Source organism: Podospora pseudoanserina, chromosome 2 (assembly GCF_035222485.1).
Source record: "Podospora pseudoanserina strain CBS 124.78 chromosome 2, whole genome shotgun sequence".
Lineage (NCBI taxonomy): Eukaryota > Fungi > Ascomycota > Sordariomycetes > Sordariales > Podosporaceae > Podospora > Podospora pseudoanserina.
Genome location: NC_085921.1, coordinates 2,517,491 through 2,537,792, shown reverse-complemented (window position 1 = coordinate 2,537,792; position 20,302 = coordinate 2,517,491). Strand labels below are relative to the sequence as shown.

Genomic DNA, 20,302 nt, shown 5'->3' with positions numbered 1-20,302 from the left:
GACGTTAATGATCCTTACTTTATGGTGCGGATTTTGCCTACCGCCCTTGGCGACGCTATTCGACGTACGATCAACCTGTGGGATGCCTCATCCTCTTGAACAACAAGATGGGGCGGTAGGAGGACGAGGGGAGGGCGTGACCTGTTTTTGCCAGAAGCAAAGGGTAAAATGCTGCAGCTGATGCCATTGTTGGCGGAGAATTCGAGCCTTTCGAGGTGGATGGTCCGCACCGAGAATGTTAGTCACACAAGTAAAATGGCAGGTGCGGTCAACCGATCTCGCAAAACATACGAGCGGGACTTGGTGACATCAGTGATTTGTGACTGCCCTACTTGTCTCTCACGTATATATTTTGGTCCTTCTCTGGAAAAAAAAGGCAGCCTGATTCCAGAAACCAATCGCAAATTTCCCAAAATCAAACACACACCACACTCGGGACTCACAACACAACTCGACATGATGCTGTGGATTCTCTTATTCCCTACTCTCCTCCTTGGGTTGGCATTCGCCCAGCCTTCGTTGAAGGAGAGATCTTGCTCAGAACAGGCATACCTCCACTCAGCAGACTGCACAGAACTCATTGCTGAGTATGCTGGTATGTCGACATATTTCCACAAGATGCCCGTGTCAGACAACAACACAGCCGGCCCATGTTTCTCTAACACGAACAATGTACAGGCAACTACACCTCGGAGTTTGTGACCCTCGAGCCTGGACACTGCGATATTAAAATGCCCAAACTGTGCGAGGGGTTTTTCTGCAACGTCAGTCCCAACAAAGTATCCATCATCAAAAAGGACAAGCTCATCGACAGCTTGTTGAATTTCACATGTCATGTGGAGAGTGCGCTCGCGGCGACTTGGGTCAACGACGACAAGGAGAACCCTCTGAATTTTACCTTCATGTACTGGGACCCGGATTTCACCCCCCCTGCTGTCCTCCATCCTAGGGACGATCCGCCAAAACTTCCGCCAAACGTTTTGTGTTTTGAATTGGGTTTCAAGCCTGCCTTTGCTCAGTGGACCGAAGACTGCCAAAGTGTCTTTGACACGCTTGCCAGTAGGTCAATGTCCCTACCAGTCGGAAGGTCTTATCTGGGTAGCTAACAACGATCAGGCCAGTACACCACCAACTACACATTCAACAGCCCAAAGGACTACATCTGGATCATGAACGAGAAGTGCAGCGCCATCCTCTACCAGTCCGCCTTCAACAAGTCAATCCCGATCCCGGATGTACCGATGCAAACAGTTGTGTCGTGGACCAAGGACTATATTTTTGATCATTGTATCAACACCAACAAGTCTGGAGCGGTTTGGGGAGTTGGCGACAACACTACCTTCCCCTTTGGTGGGCTGAAGACGGAGTTTTTACCGTCCAGCATAGCTGTCAGAACGTGGTGGGAGATTATGGGCTGGCATTCGCACGCGGAGCTGCCCTCTAGGGCAAATGACTCTATTATTGCGGCTAACCTCTCGTCGAGATCCAGCTCGGGGTTTAAAGTTGCCCGCAGATCAGTCTCAAGTGGTTGTTTCAACGCGACCGAACTCATAAAGAATATCTTTGACAGCGTGACGGGGTTCACCCCTTCCTTTCTTGGCAATATCACCTTTCCAACTGCACCAATCGCGCAGGATGATTGTCAAGAGGCTATCAACATGCTTCAAGGTACGTCCGACTTTGCGAGGGAAAACTCCATCGCCACGTTATATGACTCGGGCGCGAACTTGTTAACTAATCTTTGATAGATGGCTACATCAATGAAGATGGCGGGAGGGTATACAATTTTACCGATTTGACGCCGTCGATGCGTTTTCTGTACAACAGCTGTGTTTTGGCGATATGGAATACCTCGCCAAATACCCCTGTCCCCAACGTTGATATGGCAACGGTCTCAAAATACGCCCAAGATCATATTTTCAACGAGTGCATCTCCAAGGACCTCTCCGGGCTTTGGAATGGCATTGGCGAGGATACCGGATCCTCTTTAAGGACACTGCTTATGCCCATGAGGTACTTTGAACTCATGCGGGGTATTAATCAGGAGGGGGGCTTCTTACCACTGATAACAATAAGTGACCCTCAAATCCGTGAAATACTGGAGGGTTTTGAAGATTAGACACTGGGCTTAGATCGGGTGCAGATTTTGGGGCGTCCATGGCAAGGAAAACGGGGTGGTTATCACTGGTCTTTTATAGATGAAGCTGACCGATAAAGGAGAAATTAAGTTGGCTGAATCCAAGTCTCATAGTGAAGAAGTTTTGGTAGCATAGTTTTCGCTCACAAATAAGAAAGATCTGGCATTCATCTCATTATATGTTCTTGTTCCTCGACGTGTAGCCAACAAAAATCGTGACCATTTTGTTACTCCCTTTCTTTACACACAGTTTGGCCCTGTACCCAAATCTACTTACAGACCAAGACTAACCACATAAAATGAGACCCATCCTACCTGTAAGTCTGTCGAGAATTAAGAAGGGCCAGCAGTAACTTGTTCGAGCGCGGATCGCTGCATCATTTTGCTCGTTTGAGGTCCAAGTTGCAGTAAATCAATCACAAACCTCGAATGCTGCGATGATTTCCTGAACACAACCTCTTTTAGAAGTGCAACCTTGCTGAACTTGTACGCTTCAAGCCGTCGTGAACTTGCTCTGACCATCAAGGTGCTCAAGCACAGACCACCCAGCCACAGAAGTCTCGCTACTTCTGCAGCTCCACAACGCACGTCCCTCTTCTCTCTCTTCCACCACGCTAACGAAGCGCCACATTAACGCACGGACCATACCAAGCCCACAGGCTTCACAGTGCGAAGATGAATCAAGACGGCCGGGACCTCGAGACCATTTGGGAAGACACAGAGGACGAAGTTGATCTCCTCCATGTCGACCCTGCCAACCTCGACCGACCTTCCAACCCAACCGCTGCCGGATCTTCTTCTCCCCCGCTTCCCCCCCCCTCTCACATCCAGCACCCGAATCTTCCCTCTTACGAGGACGAACACAGCAATCAACCTGCCCTGCCCGCCCAGACCGATCACACTGATCAAATCCTCGACAACGTCTCCGTCGGCGACTCTGACGGTCTCGGTCTAGACAGCACTCCTGAGGCAGAGGGTGATTTTTTGCTCGACTGGATCCGCAACCACGCCGAAGCCCGTGACGCCGACCGCAACCACGACAATAACGAAGCGGATATAACCTCTGAGCTCGAGGGCCCGGATACCGACAGCGACGCCTCGTACGCGACGAGCACCAGTTTCTGGGAGCTCGACAGCCGCACATCCAGCCAGATAGTTTCTTTGCCGGATATCACGGAGGTGCCCGAGGTGAAGAACCTCGAGGTTGAGGCCACCGAGACTAGTCGGGCGATTGCTAGACTCTGGATCGGACACGCCAGCATGGTATTTACCCTCCCCCCACCTTCCCCTTCTATTATAGCTCATAACTGATGTTTTTGGTGGTTCAGAATAAAGACGCCCACTACTCCTACGTCCACTTCCACCACTCCTTCCACGCCGACTTCCTCGAAGAGTTCCGCAAGGACTCCAAACTCCCCAACGACGACATTTACGTCCCGCCTCACCTCCAGCCTGTCAATCCCGAGGACGAGGACGATGTCGTCCCCGATCAGCATGCCGCCTTCGGGATTCAAAAGGCGACTCAGAAGGTGAAGGAGCCGGCTTGGAGGGACTTGGGGTTGGAGGAGCTCATGTCGAGGGGCCCTGGGGGTGGGAATGCTCACCAGGGTCCGTGGGCTAACAACAGCCGGCCTGGGACTTCGTCTGGTGCTGGGGCTGCTGCGGCTGGGGGTGCTGCTGGCCGTGGGAATGCTGCCCCGCGCAGACGCCCTGGTCATCGCGCTCCGGGGTCGGGGTACCGCGGCTTGCCGCGCTGATTGCTGGTTTGAGCTAGCTCTGGTTGCGCTCGCTCGCGCGTGTGGTCACTGATGGCTGGGATGGTAACGACATTCGGCATTCGGGGCAATTTCAGACTGAAGAGCATTGCTTTGGCGTTTGGCTTGGTTTCACAGGGTCATCAGGTTGCATCAGCCTGGACAAAATGGGGTTTCCTGTGGATTATCGGATAGGTGTTTGGGGCGCATATCGGAGCAGGAAATTATACCCATCAGGTTTCAGATTGATACACATAGTCCATAACCAATTGATACAACCCTCTTTATGAGCGCTCGTTTACTCTATCTTTTTTTTTGATCCTCAACTGCTCAATATTAACCAAGTGCAATAGCTGCTATTCTGGTCACACCCATAACATCTGTAAACAAATCGCTTGCCTTATCATTAGAAACACTTTGCTTGCCCAACTCCATAAACGCCATAACATATGCAAACCCACTCCATTCCACCACCTTTAGGCCACCCCAACCGCAGCAATTCTTCTCATTCCTAACCCTTCCCACCAATCAACGCCTCCCGCTCCAACACCTCGGGCTGGAACTTGACCAAAAACACCGTCTTACCCGGCCACATCTCTCCCTCATCCTTACTCCCCACGCTATGGGCCGTGACCCTCGCAGGAAAAACCGCCCCGTCACACACCCCCTCGATGATGCCGGCCACAAACGCCGCGCAGTTGAGCTGTGACATTTCCTTTGGGACAGAGACGTAAGCGTTGACGAGGGGTTCGTTGTCGATAATCATGTACTCGTCTGGCGCGTCTGGATCGGAGGATTTTTCGAGGCGGTCGGCTTGCCGGCCAAAGAGGTGCTGCCAGAGGTTGATCTTGATGAAGTGGAGGAGGGTGATGATGTTGAGGGGGCGGGATTGGGAGCGGGGGGGTTCGCGGATGAGGAGGAGGTCGAGGAGTTTTAGGCCTAGAGGGTGGCCTTGGGTGTTGAGGCTGGGGTAATGAAAAGGTTAGTATGGAGGAGGGGAAAAGGGAGGAAAGGGGGAATGGTACCGTTTCTCGAGGTCTTGGATCCCGGTTACTCGCCTTTGGGCGTAGGTGACCATTTCGGAGAAGAGGTAGGCGAAGGAGGCTTGGGAGAGCTCGGCGGTTCGGCTGCGGGAGAGGTGGCGATGGTAGATGGTTTTACCGTTGGAGGGGTAGCGGAGGCCAGTGGCGTGGGAGGAGGAGGGTTCTTTTTGGGGAGGGGCGGATGGGTTGCCTGATGATGTGGGAGGGGGTCGTGGTTGGGACATTGTTGTGGTTTTTCGTTGCTGATGCCCCAAGCGATGTGTATGATTCAAGTAGGTATGGATGGATATGCGCGTGGATAATGGCGGGTGTGGTTATGGCTGGGGATGTTGTTGATATGGAGCTGTCAAGGAGCTTGAGAATTGGCGATGCATGCTCAGGGACAACGACGGCTTGCGCAGTGGAGTCGATTTGCTTGATTGAACTTCGGGACCCGCTTGCTGTGGCTTGAGCTCTGGGCTGAAGGGTGTGGAGTAAGTACCGCTACTTTGGGGCACCACGGTTGGTGTCGTTGACCCTGCAGCCATGATTCTTGGTTTTCTCTATGCGACAATGTTACCAAAAGATGGTCGGAAACACCTATTCCGCATTTCAATGACTAGGATGATATTTTATGGGAAAGTTTATTGTCACATCTTGTCTTCTCATCTCAAGAATGGCGTGTGAATACTAAAGTACTGCCCAAATAGGAAAGTCTCCTTCACTGATAAGCACTTACACACGGACCACCCTCTATTAAAGACGGGGATTTCTTGGAGGGTCACCCCTCCAAGCTGCAGAGTGGGGGGAGCGTGTTACCGATCTCGCCCCTCCATCGAGTGGAAAATTTTATTTTTTTGCCCTGGCTGTTGTGAATCATAGGTTAATAAAACGGCGGTCCTTCACAATCGCTTGCTCCATCGGATTTCAGCAAGCAAGATATACCCCCTTTTGATTATTCAGACACAATGGCTGCTGCTACTTCCGCCGAGGCCGAGGCCCCCAACCAGACCTTCGATGTGAGTTGAAGTGTTTTGATCTTTTCAGAAAAATTACCCCTCCATGCGCTGGGCGCATCGCAAACTTCTTATCAGCTCACCACCACCATGATGAACCACTCACTCACTCATGACCTTTTTTTTTTTCGTAGACCATCCTCCTGTTGGACTTTGGCTCCCAGACCAGCCACTTGATCCTAAGATGTCTCAGATCTCTTAACATCTATGCTGAGATGCTCCCATGCACCACCAAGATTGCCGATTTGACATGGAAGCCAAAGGGTGTCATCCTCAGTGGTGGTATGTTATCATACCCCTTATCATAGGCTGATCTCGAGTTTGAGGTTGAGACATAATCGCTAACTACCATTTCCAACTCCAGGTCCCGCCTCAGTCTATGATGAGGCTGCTCCTCGTGAGTTTACTCATCCCAAATTCAGGGGGTGATCAAGGCGCAGGATGTCATGAACTGACTTGAGTATCAAAGACGCCGACCCCGCCGTCTTCGACCTGGGTGTCCCCATTCTTGGCATCTGCTATGGTTGCCAGGAGATCGCTTGGCGGGCCAACTCGGCCAACGTTGCCGCTGGTGAGGCTAGGGAATACGGCCATGCGGTAGGTTTAGACTTGGTTGACTCTGTTTTTCAAAAATAAGCGTGCTGACTTGACGATTCAAAGGATGTCACCATCAAGAAGGTTGAGGGTGCTGACCACGTCAACAAGCTCTTCCAAGGCCTTGGTGAGGAGATGCATGGTACGTACTACCCTTCCAAATATACTCAGTTCGTTTTCATTGACTCGAATTCAAAAAGTCTACATGAGCCACTTCGACAAGCTGGTCAAGCTTCCCGAGGGCTTCACCATCCTTGCCAGCACTCCTAACTCTGAGTTTGCCGGCATTGCCCACGAGACCAAGCCCGTCTTCGGCGTCCAGTTCCACCCCGAGGTCGAGCACACTCCCCGCGGTGTTGAGCTTTTCAAGAACTTCGCCGTCGATATCTGCGGTGCCAGACAACACTGGGTCATGAGTGACTTCATCCAGCACGAGATTCAGCGCATTCGCAAGCTCGTTGGCCCCAAGGCCCAGGTTATTGGTGCCGTTTCCGGTGGTGTCGACAGTACAGTCGCTGCCCGTCTCATGACTGAGGCTATTGGTAAGTTGTTTGATTTTCAAAGTTGACCTGCACAGTCCACTGACACATTACATAGGTGACAGATTCCACGCCGTCCTTGTCGACAACGGTGTCATGCGTCTTAACGAGTGCCAGCAAGTAAAGGAGACACTCGAGAAGCACCTCGGCATCAACCTCACCGTCATCGACGGTGCCGACCTCTTCCTCAGCCGCCTCAAGGGCCTCACCGAGCCCGAGGCCAAGCGCAAGGTCATCGGCAGCACCTTCATCGACCTCTTCGAGGAGGAGGCCATCAGAATCGAAAAGGCCGCCGAGAACACCCCCAACGCCGGCAAGGTCGAGTACTTCCTCCAGGGCACCCTCTACCCCGACGTCATCGAGTCCCTCAGCTTCAAGGGTCCCTCCGCCACCATCAAGACCCACCACAACGTCGGCGGTCTCCCCGCCCGCATGATGAACGGCCAAGGCCTCAAGCTCATCGAACCCCTGCGTGAGCTGTTCAAGGACGAAGTCCGTGAGTTTGGCCGTCAACTCGGCATCCACGAGGATCTTGTCATGCGCCACCCTTTCCCCGGTCCCGGTATCGCCATCAGAATCATTGGCGAGGTCACCCCCGAGCGTGTGGCTATCGCCCGCAAGGCTGATCACATCTTTATCAGCATGATCCGTGAGGCGGGTATCTACAATGAGATGTCCCAGGCTTACGCTGGTCTTGACACCAACAGGGCGGTTGGTGTGATGGGTGACGCTCGTGTGTATGGGTACATCATCATCCTCCGTGCGGTTACCACCACAAATTTCATGACGGCTGAGCCGTATGAGTTCAAGTTTGATCTTCTCAAGAAGATTGCGAGGAGGATTGTCAACGAGGTGGATGGTGTTGCTAGGGTTACGTATGATATTACTAGCAAGCCTCCTGGGACTATTGAGCTGGAGTGAATTCTCGGGCTTGGGGGTTCAAATAAAGGAAAAAAAAAGAAAAAAGAAAAAAGAAGGGAATTTCTCATGGGTCAAAGCAGAACCAAAATTAGAGTTAGCAGAATAGACTACTATTAGATTTCCATCATGGTTATGACCAACTCCAGTTTTGTCGTGTGGATCATGGTCAGAACATTTCAGGAACCGAGGACTGCTAGAAGCATGGTTAAACAATGGCAGCATGCCTTGAACAACCAACCTGCAGGCAGTGCCACTTTTACGTTCACGGCATGTCAACCACCAGTATACACAATCGCTCTTTTCTTAATTCCTATCAACAATATCCATGCACACTTACAAAACTCTACAATGGCTAACCCCCCCCCCCACCCACCCCCAAAGTGACGATACACAAAACCACCAAAACAGACATCTCAAAGCCTCCCCAATAATCGCTTAAAAACACCCATACAAACCGCTCACCACTCTATTTTCCTCCTTTCCACCCCATCCCCCTCAACCTCTCAACAAACTTTCCTCCTCCACTCCTCATCCACCCTCTTCATGTTTCTCCACGTCGCCTGTGGGTTCCTTTTCACTTGCCCCTCTGCTCGCTCCTCTGTTCTCAACGGCTTCTCCGCCCGCTCCCGTCCTCTCAGCTCCTCTAGTCTCCGTCTCAATGAATAAACCTCCAAGTTCAATCTTGTTCGCGGCTCTAGTTCCCGTCTCATTATCTCCCTTGCTACTTCACATTGCTTCACAAGATGTCGTCACCTCCCCTAGTGCCTCTCTCACCGGCTCCACCGCCACCACCTCCTCTCCCGACCAAAGCCAAAATCCAAGCCCCAGCCCCCCTACACGCTCCACCTAAGACGAAGCACTAATAGTATTCCAAGACAAACTCTTAATCTCCTCCCTCACAGCCTTGAGCTGCTCATTGAAGTCCTTGTTGACCCAATCCCAATAGCTAGTCCACACCTCATGCCCGCCAGTCGCCGCACCGCCCGCCGTCGCCAGCTCCGACTTGAGCTTGTCACCAAGCAGCAAAGTCACGCGGAGCACCGCCCGGTTGGCCTCGGCCTGCTTCTCAATCTCCTGCTTGACCGCCGTATTCTTGAGCTTAGTCGAGAGCGTAGCCCTAAAGGCCGCGGCAATAGGATCTAACCGGCGGATCGTCTCAGCCGAGTCGAGATAGACAAGCTTGGACACTATGAGGTTGCAGAGCGCACGGATATCGTGCTCGTCAGAGAGACCGGCAATGATGCGGTCGTAGAGATCAATGATAGAAATCCGTGAGAAGGCCGTCTCCATGAGCGCATACAACGTCTCGTATGCTACCTTGCGGACCTCCAAGCCGTCGTCGATCTTGTGCTTGTAAGGGCCCAGGGTCACCTCCCTGATGAGGTCAGGGTTGATGACCGTCTCCTTCATGACATAAGGAATCAACTGGTTGAAACGGCCCATGATCAGCTCGGGCTTGTTGTGGGCGGCAGAGTTGAGGGTAGATAGGGCATGACGGCGAATCTCCAACTCGGGATCTTCGAGGACAGTCTTGAGCATGTCAAAGAGCGACGATCTAAGGACCGCGTCAAAGGCCTCATTATCGTCTGGCAGTGTGTATCTCAAAGCCTGGACGGCAGTGGCCCTCAGCACAGGCGACTTGTCCTTGAGTAGAGCCTAGTTTCGAAATGTTAGCATGATCAACTGATATGTGACAAACAAACAAGAGAGCTCTGACGAACCTCAAGCTTCGGCATATACGTCTTGGGGTCAATGATGACCATGCGACCCGCGCATTCGGCGCAGACTGCCTTGTTGTCCTCGGCATCCGTCAAGGCCAAAATATGGTCCCAAATGGTGCCGGAGTACCGGCTGATATCCGTTGAGGACAGCGCCGCTTGCTGCAGGATTTCCTTGATAGATTGGAGCAGTAGGTACTGAGTGTTGCCCTTCTTGCCCATCGCCTGCAGGATGACGGGAAGATACACAGAGACGTTCCCAGCACCAGCTCGTCCAAGTGCGACAGCGGCAGCCAACGAGACCTTGTCATACTCGTTGCTGAACTGGTTCAGGAAAAGTTCCGGCGGCACCGGGAAGCTCGCACCAAGTCTCAATCCTGCCTCACCGATCACAGCAAGAGCCAAGCTGGCCCTGGCTTGGTCCTGGGTGTTATTCTTCACCTCGCTCACAAAGTTATCGAGCTGGACACCGGCTGAGTCCCCGCTGGCCACGAGCAGAGTGCCAATGACCTTGCCGACCACAGAAGGGTCACCAGCGACACCAACGTCCCTAAGCAGCCCTTGCATCAAGGACTTGCCTTGGCCAGCCTGACCAGCGTTGGTCACCAGGATCAACAAGGAGTCGAGCACCGTGCCTGGGACTGTTGTCTTGACCAGGCCGCAGATGACGGTCACAAGCTGTGGGGTGATAACAACCTGGGGCATCTCTTGGGTCAGGTGCGCGAGGATGAGAAGACCAGGGGCCAGAAGCTGAGCATCGTTGCTGGTAATGACAGGGATAAGCGCATTAACGATGGCCTGAGCGGAATCTGGGTCAAGAGTGCCCTTGGTCGAGGGGGAAAGGATGAGATGCTTCAGAGCGACGATGCTCGAGCCACGCAGGGCCCGGTTCGCTTTTCTTAGCTGGGCAGCAAGTTCATGGGCGACCTGACGGATCCATTCCGGCTCAAGCTGAACAGAACCAAGCGAGTACGCGGCCACAGTATCGATGGCTCGGACCGCAGCTATCCTGGTGGTCTCATTTCTCAAGCGCTCAAGCAAGAATCCCAAGGCAGCCTTGCGCTTGTCCTCCGATAGCAAACCAGAGCCTTCGTTCCCTGTGGTTCTAGCCAAAAGAGTCCCGAGGGCGTGGATGGCCTTTTGACGAACCTCGGCATCGGCGTCATTGTCTCTGATCCGGTCGATGATGACGTCGTACAGCTTTTGAAGTTCCCCCTTGAACTTTTGTGCGGTCAGTCGGGAGCGAGGGGGTGTAATGGCTTTCACCACTTCCTCGGCCGTCTGGATAGCCTCACTGGAGATCTTGTAGAAGCGGTCGTGAGCCACAGACACCAGGCCCGTGACTAGGTTGGGGAGATGGGGCTGAAGCACAGCCGACGAGTGATTCTTCACAATATCGCTGGTGAGACGCAAAGCAGCGATTCTCAGTGTGGTTGCAGTGGCGGAAGCACTTCCTCCAGCAGAAGTGAGTGACGCCGAAGTAGAGGCAACGCTGGAGGGCTTGATAGCCTCAATGATAGGACCAAAGATTTGGTCGAAATACTGCCCAAGACCACCTTTCTGCACAGTGATGATATCGTCGAGGAGGTTGATAGACGCCTGTTTGGTGGGGATAAGCTTTCCTTTGAGCAGCTTGGCGAGTGACTTGATGATGGAAGGGGTGAGAGCAGCAAGATCGGCACGAGGTCCTGTTGCTGGCACCTTCTCCAATGTTGGCGAGGCAAGCCCGGTTCCGGCGAGGCTTGCGGGTGCGATCATGTTAGCCAACGCTGAAGCCCCGCCTGCACTGCTCTGCCGTCTCCGTTTCCTGCTCGGAGGCTGCTGATGAACGAATTCGCTGGGGCTTTCAAGGGAGAACTCAGGGATGATGCCCTCCCCGGTCTTGCGAACGAGCAGAGCCATGGCGGAGAGGACTTCCAGTCGTACATTCTCTTCGCGCTCGTCGAATCTCTTCACTAGAGCTGGCGCCACCTTGGTGTAGAGCACTCCGCTGTCAAGCAAATCGCCGCTGCTACGAGTTGAAATCAACGTATGCAACGCCTTTGCGGCACACCTTCTAGTCTTCCAACTGGCATCGTCGTCATCGTCGAAACCGCCATCGGCCTCGATCTCGTCATCGTCATCGAACCCATCGTCCTCTTCTTCATCCTTCATATCTTCGTCATCGTCTAGCGCATAGTTGGGGTCGAATCTGAGATAGCGGAGGCAAGCCTCAATGGATTCGTCGGTATATGGGCGCATCTGGTTGGGACAACTGGCGAGAAAGGCTTCTAGAGCTACCAACGCAGCCTCGCGAACTTCGCTGAACTCCAAGCTCGCTTCCCCGCCCTCGCTGATCTCCTCAAGCTGCGCCTCCAATTCTTCCTCACTCAAAGCACGAAGAAGGATTGGTGCCAGTTCTGGAAGGTGTTTCCCAAGCCGCTGAGGTACTGAGCGAGCCATGGAGCCGAGAACCGTGATGTAGAGACGACGGGTGACTCCCGTCAGGCTAGGATGGTTGAGAACATGAATGGCGCGCTTGATAAATTGTGCTAGATGGTCGTCCGCTAGGTAGTGGGCGAGCATAGAAATGGCCACCACCGCCCGCTTCTTAAGCACAGAATTGCCCTTTTCATTCTCCATGAGGGTAACGATCGAGTTGTGAATAACTTCAATTTCGTAAATCTGAAGCATGGGTCCGAAAGACTTGACAACCTCGATCAGAACGTCAACGTAGTCGGAAGATTCGTTTTCGGTGGCCAACAGCCCTGGCGTAGAACCACTGCGGCCAATGAGCCTTGGGATCAAAGCCTTACTGATAGCCGAATAGGCTTCGAGCACCTGGTTGTTGGACACGCCAGGTACTGGGCGGGGGAGGGCGGCCACCATGGCCCGCATGGCAAGAGATGGGATCGAGGTGTCCTGTGAGTTTTTGAGCTTCAGGGTTGCCAGCTTCTCCATCATGGGAATGTAGAGCTGGTCTGTGATTTTCTGCACCATAGGGCCGATACATTTGATGGCCTGGCCCTGGACCTCCCCATTGGTATCATCCAGTGCTTTCACGATAGCGTCGACTGTCCGCGCCGATGTGTTATAGTCGTGGGTCAAAAAGTCGGTCCGCGCAATGTTGAAAACGGTCAGGATGTCGTTCAGTGCCATGAACCGGAAATCTGGGTCGGGATCACCGATCTTCTGGAGAAGAATATTGAGCGTCTGAGGGCTCGGGTTCGTGGGGATTGTGCTCGCCATGGTGACTTGCTATAGTATGGCGGTTGTGATGCAGTATTGATGCGAGATGGCTTCTCGGAGTTAGCTGTGGTGGAAGGAGGAAGAAGAGATAGAGGCCAGGAACTGACAAATCTGTAGGAAAAAAAACGAAGGAGAGCTTTATGACAAAACTGAGGCGGTCACAATCAAGGTTAAATTTTAGAGCGCCACTTCCCATGCAATGGAAGCTTTACAGACAGGAAGCTTGGGAAAGTCTTGATTAGGCAGCTTCGATGTTATGGAGGAGGAGGCGTCATGCTTGATTGGTGGTGGGGTCAAGTTACTTATCGCGGGGTTCAGAGAGCCCCACCCAACCATGCTGCTTGGCAGGCCTTCAAAAAGAAAACAACGACAAGCTATAACAAGCAAGCCTCTCCAGATGTGGCTGTTGGGAACTTGGGGCTCAAGACATGATGGTGCATTTCATAGGATAGATAGTTGAAGGGGTTCAAAGCTTGTCACCGAGCAAGTGTAGCAGGTCAGAAACATAAAACCTCAGCTAGTACACATAAAATCACGGCTATTAGACAAGGAAAGTTACTTGGCAGTCTATCAGACACATCGCCTCGCAGACCAATTAGCTATCTACCAACAATGAGCTTCTCTTGAGTAGATGCCAAGTACCTATCATCGAGAACCTCAATTGCCAGCTCCACCATGGCCAGCAATGAACCCCCCTGTATAAAAGACGTCAAACAGTGCCGGGACCCACTGTCCCCGCTTGGAGCTTTCCCCGAGGCGGCCTTAGGGTCTTGGCTGATTCGTCGTTCAATGTCAAGCCTCCATGAACATTATTCCTGAGGTGCGGTTGGGAAATAGTCATAGATCAGAATCCATTGGAAGGCTTGGGCCACCGCAGATGATTGCAAGGGAGGGTTGAAGGCGACCCTCTGGTTGGGCATTCAATTGGTCACTCAATTGGCGAGCTGCTGGCGAGGGGAGACGCTGCTTTTGCTCTGGCATAGCTTTCATCTGAAGTTTCCCAACACACCCACGATGTGGACACGCTCGCTCCTCGTTCAGGCGGCTTGGAGAACTTGCAATACTCCTGCCTGTCACTTTGGTCCTTTTGAAGCCAGACGACTATGCGGATCAAGTATTGGCGGAGTACGCCCGGGAGAGTGAATTGAAGAAGGCCTCGGGCAAGATCAACAGTGAGAGCAGTGGTGAGAGATGATGACTCGACCTGAAGTGTAAGTTGGATCATTTTGGGATATTGGACTTGGGCTGATGGTGACAATAGCAAGCTCAGAAGCTTAATGACAAGCTGCCTTCTCAAGGCAGCTCAAACTTTCAATAGCATAGCCAGCGTTCAATATCAGACTCCTGCTTCCTTATACCTTGATCTACCCGCAACTTCCCTGACAACTTTGAAGTTACCAGCAGTCTGGAAGCAACCAATCGGTCCCTGCAGGTGCTGAGGATACTATCAAAAAGAAAGACGTCAGAACAAGGTAGGAGGCTCTTGCAAGGCGGAGCCATCACTTCGACAAGCACCTGCCACATCCGCATTGACCTCACCGTCGGCACCGTGGAACTCACAGACCGACAGATATCATCAGCAAGAGCCCTTCATCACCTCACCCACTCTTTCCCAGCTAGGTAGCTAGGAAGGAACCCAGCACAGTCCAACAGACAACCAAAATTCCCCAGCAATGGACGCCATCTCCTCTCTTCTTGTTCTCCCAAAACCACCACAGTCGTCTCACCACCATCACCATCATCATCATCATCATCATCACATCCACCCCTAACCTCCCCATCCCACGGTATCATTACAGAGATTTACCCCCCACAGTTCTTTACGACCAAATCTTTCTTTTTCTAATTCCCAAGACAAACATTTCCTTTAACAATCAGTCTTAACCACCATGGCTCACCACTGCCACACCCCCATCCACCGCCACCCAACCAACACCTGGCAAGCCGGCCTCTGCGAACCAGGCAAAGGCGGCCTCTGCCCCCGCTCCTGCTTCATCGGCTTTGACCAGTTCGGCAGAAACAACTACCGCCTCAACCGCGCAGCCCACAATGACGACCCCCTCGACATGAAGAAATACAAAGGCTGCAACGAGAAATGCTGGAACTGCTGCCTCCTCTGCACCTTCACCCTCAGTGAGCCCCCCCCCCCCCATCTCAACCAGTCATTTTTTCCACTAATGAATGAACAAAAGGCATCGGCAGCGGAGTCTACGTAGGCAAACAAACCCACCACATCCGCAAAACCTACGGCATCCAAGGCAAATACTCTGACGACATTGCCCAAGGCATCTTTTGCCAGCCGTGCTCGCTGATCAGGAATGAGTTGGAGGTCAAGAAGAGGGAGGAGCTGAGGGATAGGGTTATTATGATGCAGCAGACTGGGCCGGTGCCGATTGGGGAGGGGCCGGAGGGGTTTAGAGCTTTGTATACCATGGCACCGGTTATGCAAGGGTATAGGGCTGAGCCGAGGATGAGTGCTTCTCATTCTCATGTTGATGAAGAGAGGGGGGAGAACGGGCAGAGGGAGGTGGCGCTTTTTCCGAGGGAGCAGTTGCCTGAGATTCCGAATGTGGGGAGTCCGTTGGATCCGTTTGCGAGGAGGAATGAGGCTTTGACGCCAATAACTGAGAGGGATAGTACGGAGGAGGGGGGGAGATGTAGAGGGGGGGAGAATGAGGAGGGGGAGTTGGGGTTTTGGTTGCAGAAGGGGAGGGATGAGAAGGGGGAGGGGTTTTGTGCTTGTGAGTCGAAGAAGGGGAGGAAGGGAAAGAGGGGGAAGAGGGGGGGGTCGACGCTGCCTGGGAAGGGTCATGCTGTCTGTGGTAATTGTGGGGAGAAGAAAAAGGTGATTGTTTTGCCGGTGGAAGAGGGGCTCGAGCAGGCGACACAGCTGGTTCAACAGGCTACGAATATTTTGGCGGGGATGGACAGGAACTCACCTAACCGGGGGGTGGTGCAGATTCAGGCCGGGGAGGTGTTTGTTTCTGAACCGGAGACGCCGGCGAGGTTGAGGAGGGCTACTGTGACGGATCATGGCATCAGTGCTGATGTTGAGGTTCCTCATAGTAATCACTCGTCGAGGAATCACAGTCTTAGTATTGACATTCGGGTGCCGGATCGGAGGGAGAGTGTCCAGAGGCATTCTCCTGGGCAGGATCCGAAGGTTGTGCAGTTGGTATTTGATCCGAGGGATCATCTCATTGAGGCTGATATCAGGGTTCAGGAGATTGCTGCTCGGGCTCGGGAGCACAGTTTTAGTCTTGATCCTAAGGTTGGGGTACGGGAGGAGAGGCCGAGAGGGCATAGTTTGAGGGAGGATGAGATTGTTGATGTTGATTTGGAGGAGGCGGCCGAGGTTGAGAGGGTAGAGGGAGAGCATGGTTTGAAGGAGGATGTCAAGGTTGGTGATAAGGGGTTGGATCTGAAGGAGCATGGGCTTGGAGGGGACCAGAGGGTTGATTCACCGGTTCACAAAGCCAGGGAACACACCATTTCCAGAGACAGCTGGGTGCCGACTCCGACTTCGAGGGCTTTTGCTCATGGGATTCATCTTGACGAGAAGGTGCCTGTGCCAGAGTTGCAGAGGCTGAATGTCGAGCATGATCTGAGTCAGGATCGGAAGGTTTTGACACCGAGCCCGGGGCGGGAGTATCAACAGCATGATTTACGTGCCGATCTTCAGGTCAAGAGTCCTGCGCCTTCTCCAGTGAGGGGGCACGAGATGGGGCATGATGTGCGGGTTATGGAGAGTTGGGCTGATAAGTTGAGGGTGAAGGAGCATATGATTGGGGAGGATGAGAGGGTTGCTTCTCCTGCCCCTGGGAAGAGGAGGGCGCCGGAGCATTTGCTGGCGGAGGATGCCAAAGTGGGCCAGAGGGCGCATCAGTTGTTGGAGCACTTTTTGGAGGATGATAGGAAGACTATGCGGGGGAGCAGTCGGGGGAGTAATCGGAAGGAGAATGGAAATGGGAAGTAAAGTCGTGGAAAAAAGGGGAATGGGGGAGGAAAGAGGTGGGATGATGATGATGAATCCTAGAGACAAGCTTTGGCTGGATGAGACGGATGATGTGGTAATCGCTAATGAAATCCTAGCAATGGACGAGTAGGGATAGAATTGTAGTGTTTGTGATTACAGATATCTTTTGCTTCTGGGTTTGGGTGACGCCTTTTGTGATGCTTGTCTGGGTGAGAGGAAGGTGTCTTGCTTGGTGTTGAGGGGGCACTATGAGGCAATGACCCCACCCCCGCAGCGGTTTCAAACAGCGGACTCCTGTCAACAATTGACAAATCTACCCCGCTGTAGCGACTCCAAAACTTCCTGCAAGTCAACTTGTCCCTCGGCCGAAGCGGGGTGTGATTCATCGGACGCTTTCTTCTCCTGCTGCTGGTTAATTTGCTTGCATCTGCATTCGCCCATTGCGCCGGTCTTGTCAAGAAAGTACAGCTGTCGTCTTTGAGCGGGATTGAAACACGAGAAAAATCCGGGGTCCTCGAAAGTCAAATTCCTTTTTTCGAATTTCACAAAGCCAGCAGCAACACACGATAGTAACGAGAAACGAAACAACAATGACCGAAGAATACACCGTCAAGATCGGCACCCGCCGCTCGGCCCTCGCGCTGGCCCAGACCGACCTCGTCATCGCCGCGCTCTCAAAGGCGGCCGGTCCGTCGGTCAAGTTTGAGGTTCACTCCATGGCTACCATGGGGGACAGGGACAAGACTACCCCTTTGCCGTCGCTGGGGAAGGGGTTATGGACTAGTGAATTGGAGGCGAAGCTGGTGAACAAGGAGGTGGATGTTATTGTGCACTCGCTCAAGGACATGCCGACGAGCCTGCCGGAGGGGTGTGTTCTCGGGGCGGTTACGCAGAGGGAGGATGCGAGGGATGTGGTTGTTTTTCCGAGGCGTCAGGGGGGGGAATATAAGGCGCTGAAGGACCTTCCTGAGGGGTCGGTGGTGGGGACTAGCAGCGTGAGGAGGGCGGCGCAGCTCAAGAGGAGCTATAAGGGGTTGGTTTTTAGGGATGTGAGGGGGAACATTGATACTAGGTTGGCAAAGTGTGATGATGAGAATGGGGGGTATGATGCTATTATTTTGGCGGCGGCGGGGTTGTTGAGGTTGGGGTATGATGAGAGGATTGGGCAGTATCTGGAGAGCTCGACGGAGGGAGGGGGGTTGTTGCATGCTGTGGGCCAGGGGGCGTTGGGGTTGGAGATTAGGGAGGGGGATGAGAAGATTGCCAAGTTGATCAAAGCTGCGGTGGATGAGGATACTATGATGGCGGCTTTTGCGGAGAGAAGTGTGATGAGGACGTTGGAGGGCGGGTGCTCGGTGCCGATTGGGGTTGAGACGAAGTGGGTTGAGGATGAGGGGGAGAAAAAGCTGAGGTTGAAGGTTGCGGTTGTCAGTCTGGATGGCAAAAAGGCTGTGGATGGGGAGAGGACAGAGAAGATTGCGAATTTGGAGGAGGCCGAGGCTCTTGGGAAGAGCTTGGCTGAGAAGCTGGCCAGGGAGGGTGCTCAGGAGATTCTTGATGCTATCAACAAGCTTCGTGAATCGGCGCCGGGTGCGCTCAAGGTCAGCGATGCTTAGGTGCTCGTCGTGATGGGTTGTGTTTTTGGGCGGATCAAAAAATAGAATAGCGACAGGGCTTGCTCATGCTTCACAATGATAAATCTCACGGTGTTTCCACTCCAACTGTCGGATCATGCTTGGTTTCTATCATCAGCCGTTGAGTGCTCTCTACCCGGCCCTCGACGGGTATCTGAAATGGCACAATGTTTGCGCCATTGCAATGTTGACTCTTCTCTGTCGTGAATCCCTTGTCATCAAAGTCGAGATGCGCACCCATGAAAATCAAAACACCCTTTTGCCCCGGTATTTCCCATGTCCCGTATGGTACAGATCCTTTCTTTGGGCCCCTTGTGTATCTATCAGGTTGAACTGTCCGGAATTTGAAAAAAAAACCAATTTACCGTACACCCCTGAGAGAGCTCCTCGCTGCCAGGCCTCCCGGCCCTCTCAGCGTCTCTCTCTCCCCTTCTTCAGGCCATGTCTCTGCTTAGTGGTCCTCGTTGGCAGTAAACTCGTTGTACTGCTCAGAGTCCATCAGGGTCTCAAAGTCCTGGAGGCCCTGCTCGTCAACCTGGACCTTGGCGATCCAGCCGCCGCCGTGGGAGTCATCCTCAGGGACCTGGTTGAGGTTGCCAGGCTTCTCCTCGAGCACGAGGTTGATCTGGGTGATCTTGCAGCTCACGGGGGCGTTGATGTCGGCGGCACTCTTGACCGACTCGACGGCACCGATAGCGTCGCCCTTGTTGACGGTCCGGCCCTCCTCTGGGAGCTCGACGTAGACGAGGTCACCGAGGGCCTTGGCGGCGTACTCGCTGATGCCGATGACGCCGGTCTTCTTGTCGGCGGCGAGGTCAATCCATTCGTGCTCCTTGGTGTATTTCCTGATCTCGTCTAGAGGGGGTCTGGTGGTTAGTAAGGCCCGTCGCAAACTCAGGGCCGAGGTTTTGGAGGGGTTCTCTCACTGGATGCGGTGACGGAAAATGGGCGGGCAGCAACGGTGCGGGAAGCAGAGCTCCTCACGACAGCGAAGGCTGATGGGCGGGCAGCCCTTAGGCACCGGGCAATGGAGGCCATTTTGAGTTGTACAGCTGAAATGAAGCGAAGGGTGAGTGAGGTTGTCGAGAACCCAGAGATAAATCGAATGACGCTACCTACCGATAAAGAGACGGGACGGAGTACCACTGCGATTGTCGGAAGCCAGTCCCGGTGATTGGGCCGGTGGTTGCCGGCCAGCTGCCGGGCGGCCAGTCAAACGCAGCAGCAGGGAACCGAGCTACCGAGCTTGTCTTACATAATAAGCGCGGAGCTCTGTCTACTGTGCCTGCTGATGGTGGAGTTGGAATCTCCAGATGAGGTCATCTTCCACACGCGACTTGATGCTTCTTGGTTTTTTGAATTGAATGCGACAAGGTCAAGGTCAGGTAAATTGGAGTGAAAGGTTTCAGTCTTGAAGTATGTTTTGGTTGAAGGTCATGCCATTCAGGGAGTAGGCCTCTGTTCAGGTGCGCTTATGCCGGCGCTTATTTTAGAGCAAATGGCGGTTGAGGTCAAGAGATGATGGAATCGGAGCCTCATTTATACCTTTCTAGACCTGCCTACCTCATGTCAAAGTTAAGGTACCTGTGTTGAAAGGCGCTTGGCAGGCAGATATGCAGCAAGAAGGCGTGTGGCTGGATCCTCCATCCAATGCTCTGGGCCGATGAGGGGAACCAAACAAACTGAACCTTGACCCCGCGTTTAAGGAGGCGGCCTGGAGATTTGATAACAAAGCAAGGCAAAGCGTTCCAATGGTTGCTGCT

At 53.2% G+C, this 20,302-nt stretch overlaps 8 protein-coding genes across 8 annotated transcripts; 5 read left to right on the top strand and 3 right to left on the bottom strand.

Moving 5' to 3' along the window:
• The first annotated feature begins 330 nt into the window (after positions 1–330).
• QC764_206265 (uncharacterized protein) lies at positions 331–2,308 on the top strand. Its single transcript, XM_062944330.1, has 4 exons — positions 331–595; positions 679–1,059; positions 1,117–1,668; positions 1,749–2,308. Exons 1-4 carry the CDS (start codon positions 457–459, stop codon positions 2,117–2,119), a joined length of 1,443 nt encoding a protein of 480 aa, XP_062803145.1. The 5' UTR covers positions 331–456; the 3' UTR covers positions 2,120–2,308.
• A 326-nt stretch (positions 2,309–2,634) lies between these two features.
• QC764_206260 (uncharacterized protein) lies at positions 2,635–4,197 on the top strand. The gene is made up of 2 exons (XM_062944329.1): positions 2,635–3,400; positions 3,466–4,197. Exons 1-2 carry the CDS (start codon positions 2,813–2,815, stop codon positions 3,892–3,894), a joined length of 1,017 nt encoding a protein of 338 aa, XP_062803144.1. The 5' UTR covers positions 2,635–2,812; the 3' UTR covers positions 3,895–4,197.
• trs31 (Trafficking protein particle complex subunit 31) lies at positions 4,183–5,588 on the bottom strand. The gene is made up of 2 exons (XM_062944328.1): positions 4,917–5,588; positions 4,183–4,856 (listed from the first exon to the last, which is right to left on the bottom strand). Exons 1-2 carry the CDS (start codon positions 5,156–5,158, stop codon positions 4,403–4,405), a joined length of 696 nt encoding a protein of 231 aa, XP_062803143.1. The 5' UTR covers positions 5,159–5,588; the 3' UTR covers positions 4,183–4,402.
• A 131-nt stretch (positions 5,589–5,719) lies between these two features.
• GUA1 (GMP synthase (glutamine-hydrolyzing)) lies at positions 5,720–8,052 on the top strand. The gene is made up of 7 exons (XM_062944327.1): positions 5,720–5,932; positions 6,064–6,211; positions 6,294–6,326; positions 6,399–6,526; positions 6,590–6,665; positions 6,724–7,065; positions 7,121–8,052. Exons 1-7 carry the CDS (start codon positions 5,882–5,884, stop codon positions 7,981–7,983), a joined length of 1,641 nt encoding a protein of 546 aa, XP_062803142.1. The 5' UTR covers positions 5,720–5,881; the 3' UTR covers positions 7,984–8,052.
• Positions 8,053–8,268: 216 nt separating this feature from the next.
• Positions 8,269–13,174, bottom strand: QC764_206230 (uncharacterized protein). The gene is made up of 3 exons (XM_062944326.1): positions 13,037–13,174; positions 9,705–12,979; positions 8,269–9,639 (listed from the first exon to the last, which is right to left on the bottom strand). Exons 2-3 carry the CDS (start codon positions 12,927–12,929, stop codon positions 8,830–8,832), a joined length of 4,035 nt encoding a protein of 1,344 aa, XP_062803141.1. The 5' UTR covers positions 12,930–12,979; positions 13,037–13,174; the 3' UTR covers positions 8,269–8,829.
• A 1,114-nt stretch (positions 13,175–14,288) lies between these two features.
• On the top strand, positions 14,289–17,100 carry HEM3_2 (porphobilinogen deaminase). Its single transcript, XM_062944325.1, has 2 exons — positions 14,289–15,062; positions 15,122–17,100. The coding sequence occupies exons 1-2, from the start codon at positions 14,819–14,821 to the stop codon at positions 16,903–16,905; spliced, it is 2,028 nt and encodes a 675-aa protein (XP_062803140.1). The 5' UTR covers positions 14,289–14,818; the 3' UTR covers positions 16,906–17,100.
• Positions 17,101–17,495: 395 nt separating this feature from the next.
• On the top strand, positions 17,496–18,521 carry HEM3_1 (porphobilinogen deaminase; the record flags this gene model as incomplete). The annotated part of the gene is made up of 1 exon (XM_062944324.1): positions 17,496–18,521. One exon carries the CDS (start codon positions 17,496–17,498, stop codon positions 18,519–18,521), a length of 1,026 nt encoding a protein of 341 aa, XP_062803139.1.
• Positions 18,522–18,623: 102 nt separating this feature from the next.
• GCV3 (glycine cleavage system H-protein subunit) lies at positions 18,624–20,032 on the bottom strand. Its single transcript, XM_062944323.1, has 2 exons — positions 19,466–20,032; positions 18,624–19,394 (listed from the first exon to the last, which is right to left on the bottom strand). The coding sequence occupies exons 1-2, from the start codon at positions 19,575–19,577 to the stop codon at positions 18,991–18,993; spliced, it is 516 nt and encodes a 171-aa protein (XP_062803138.1). The 5' UTR covers positions 19,578–20,032; the 3' UTR covers positions 18,624–18,990.
• Between the last annotated feature and the right edge of the window lie 270 nt (positions 20,033–20,302).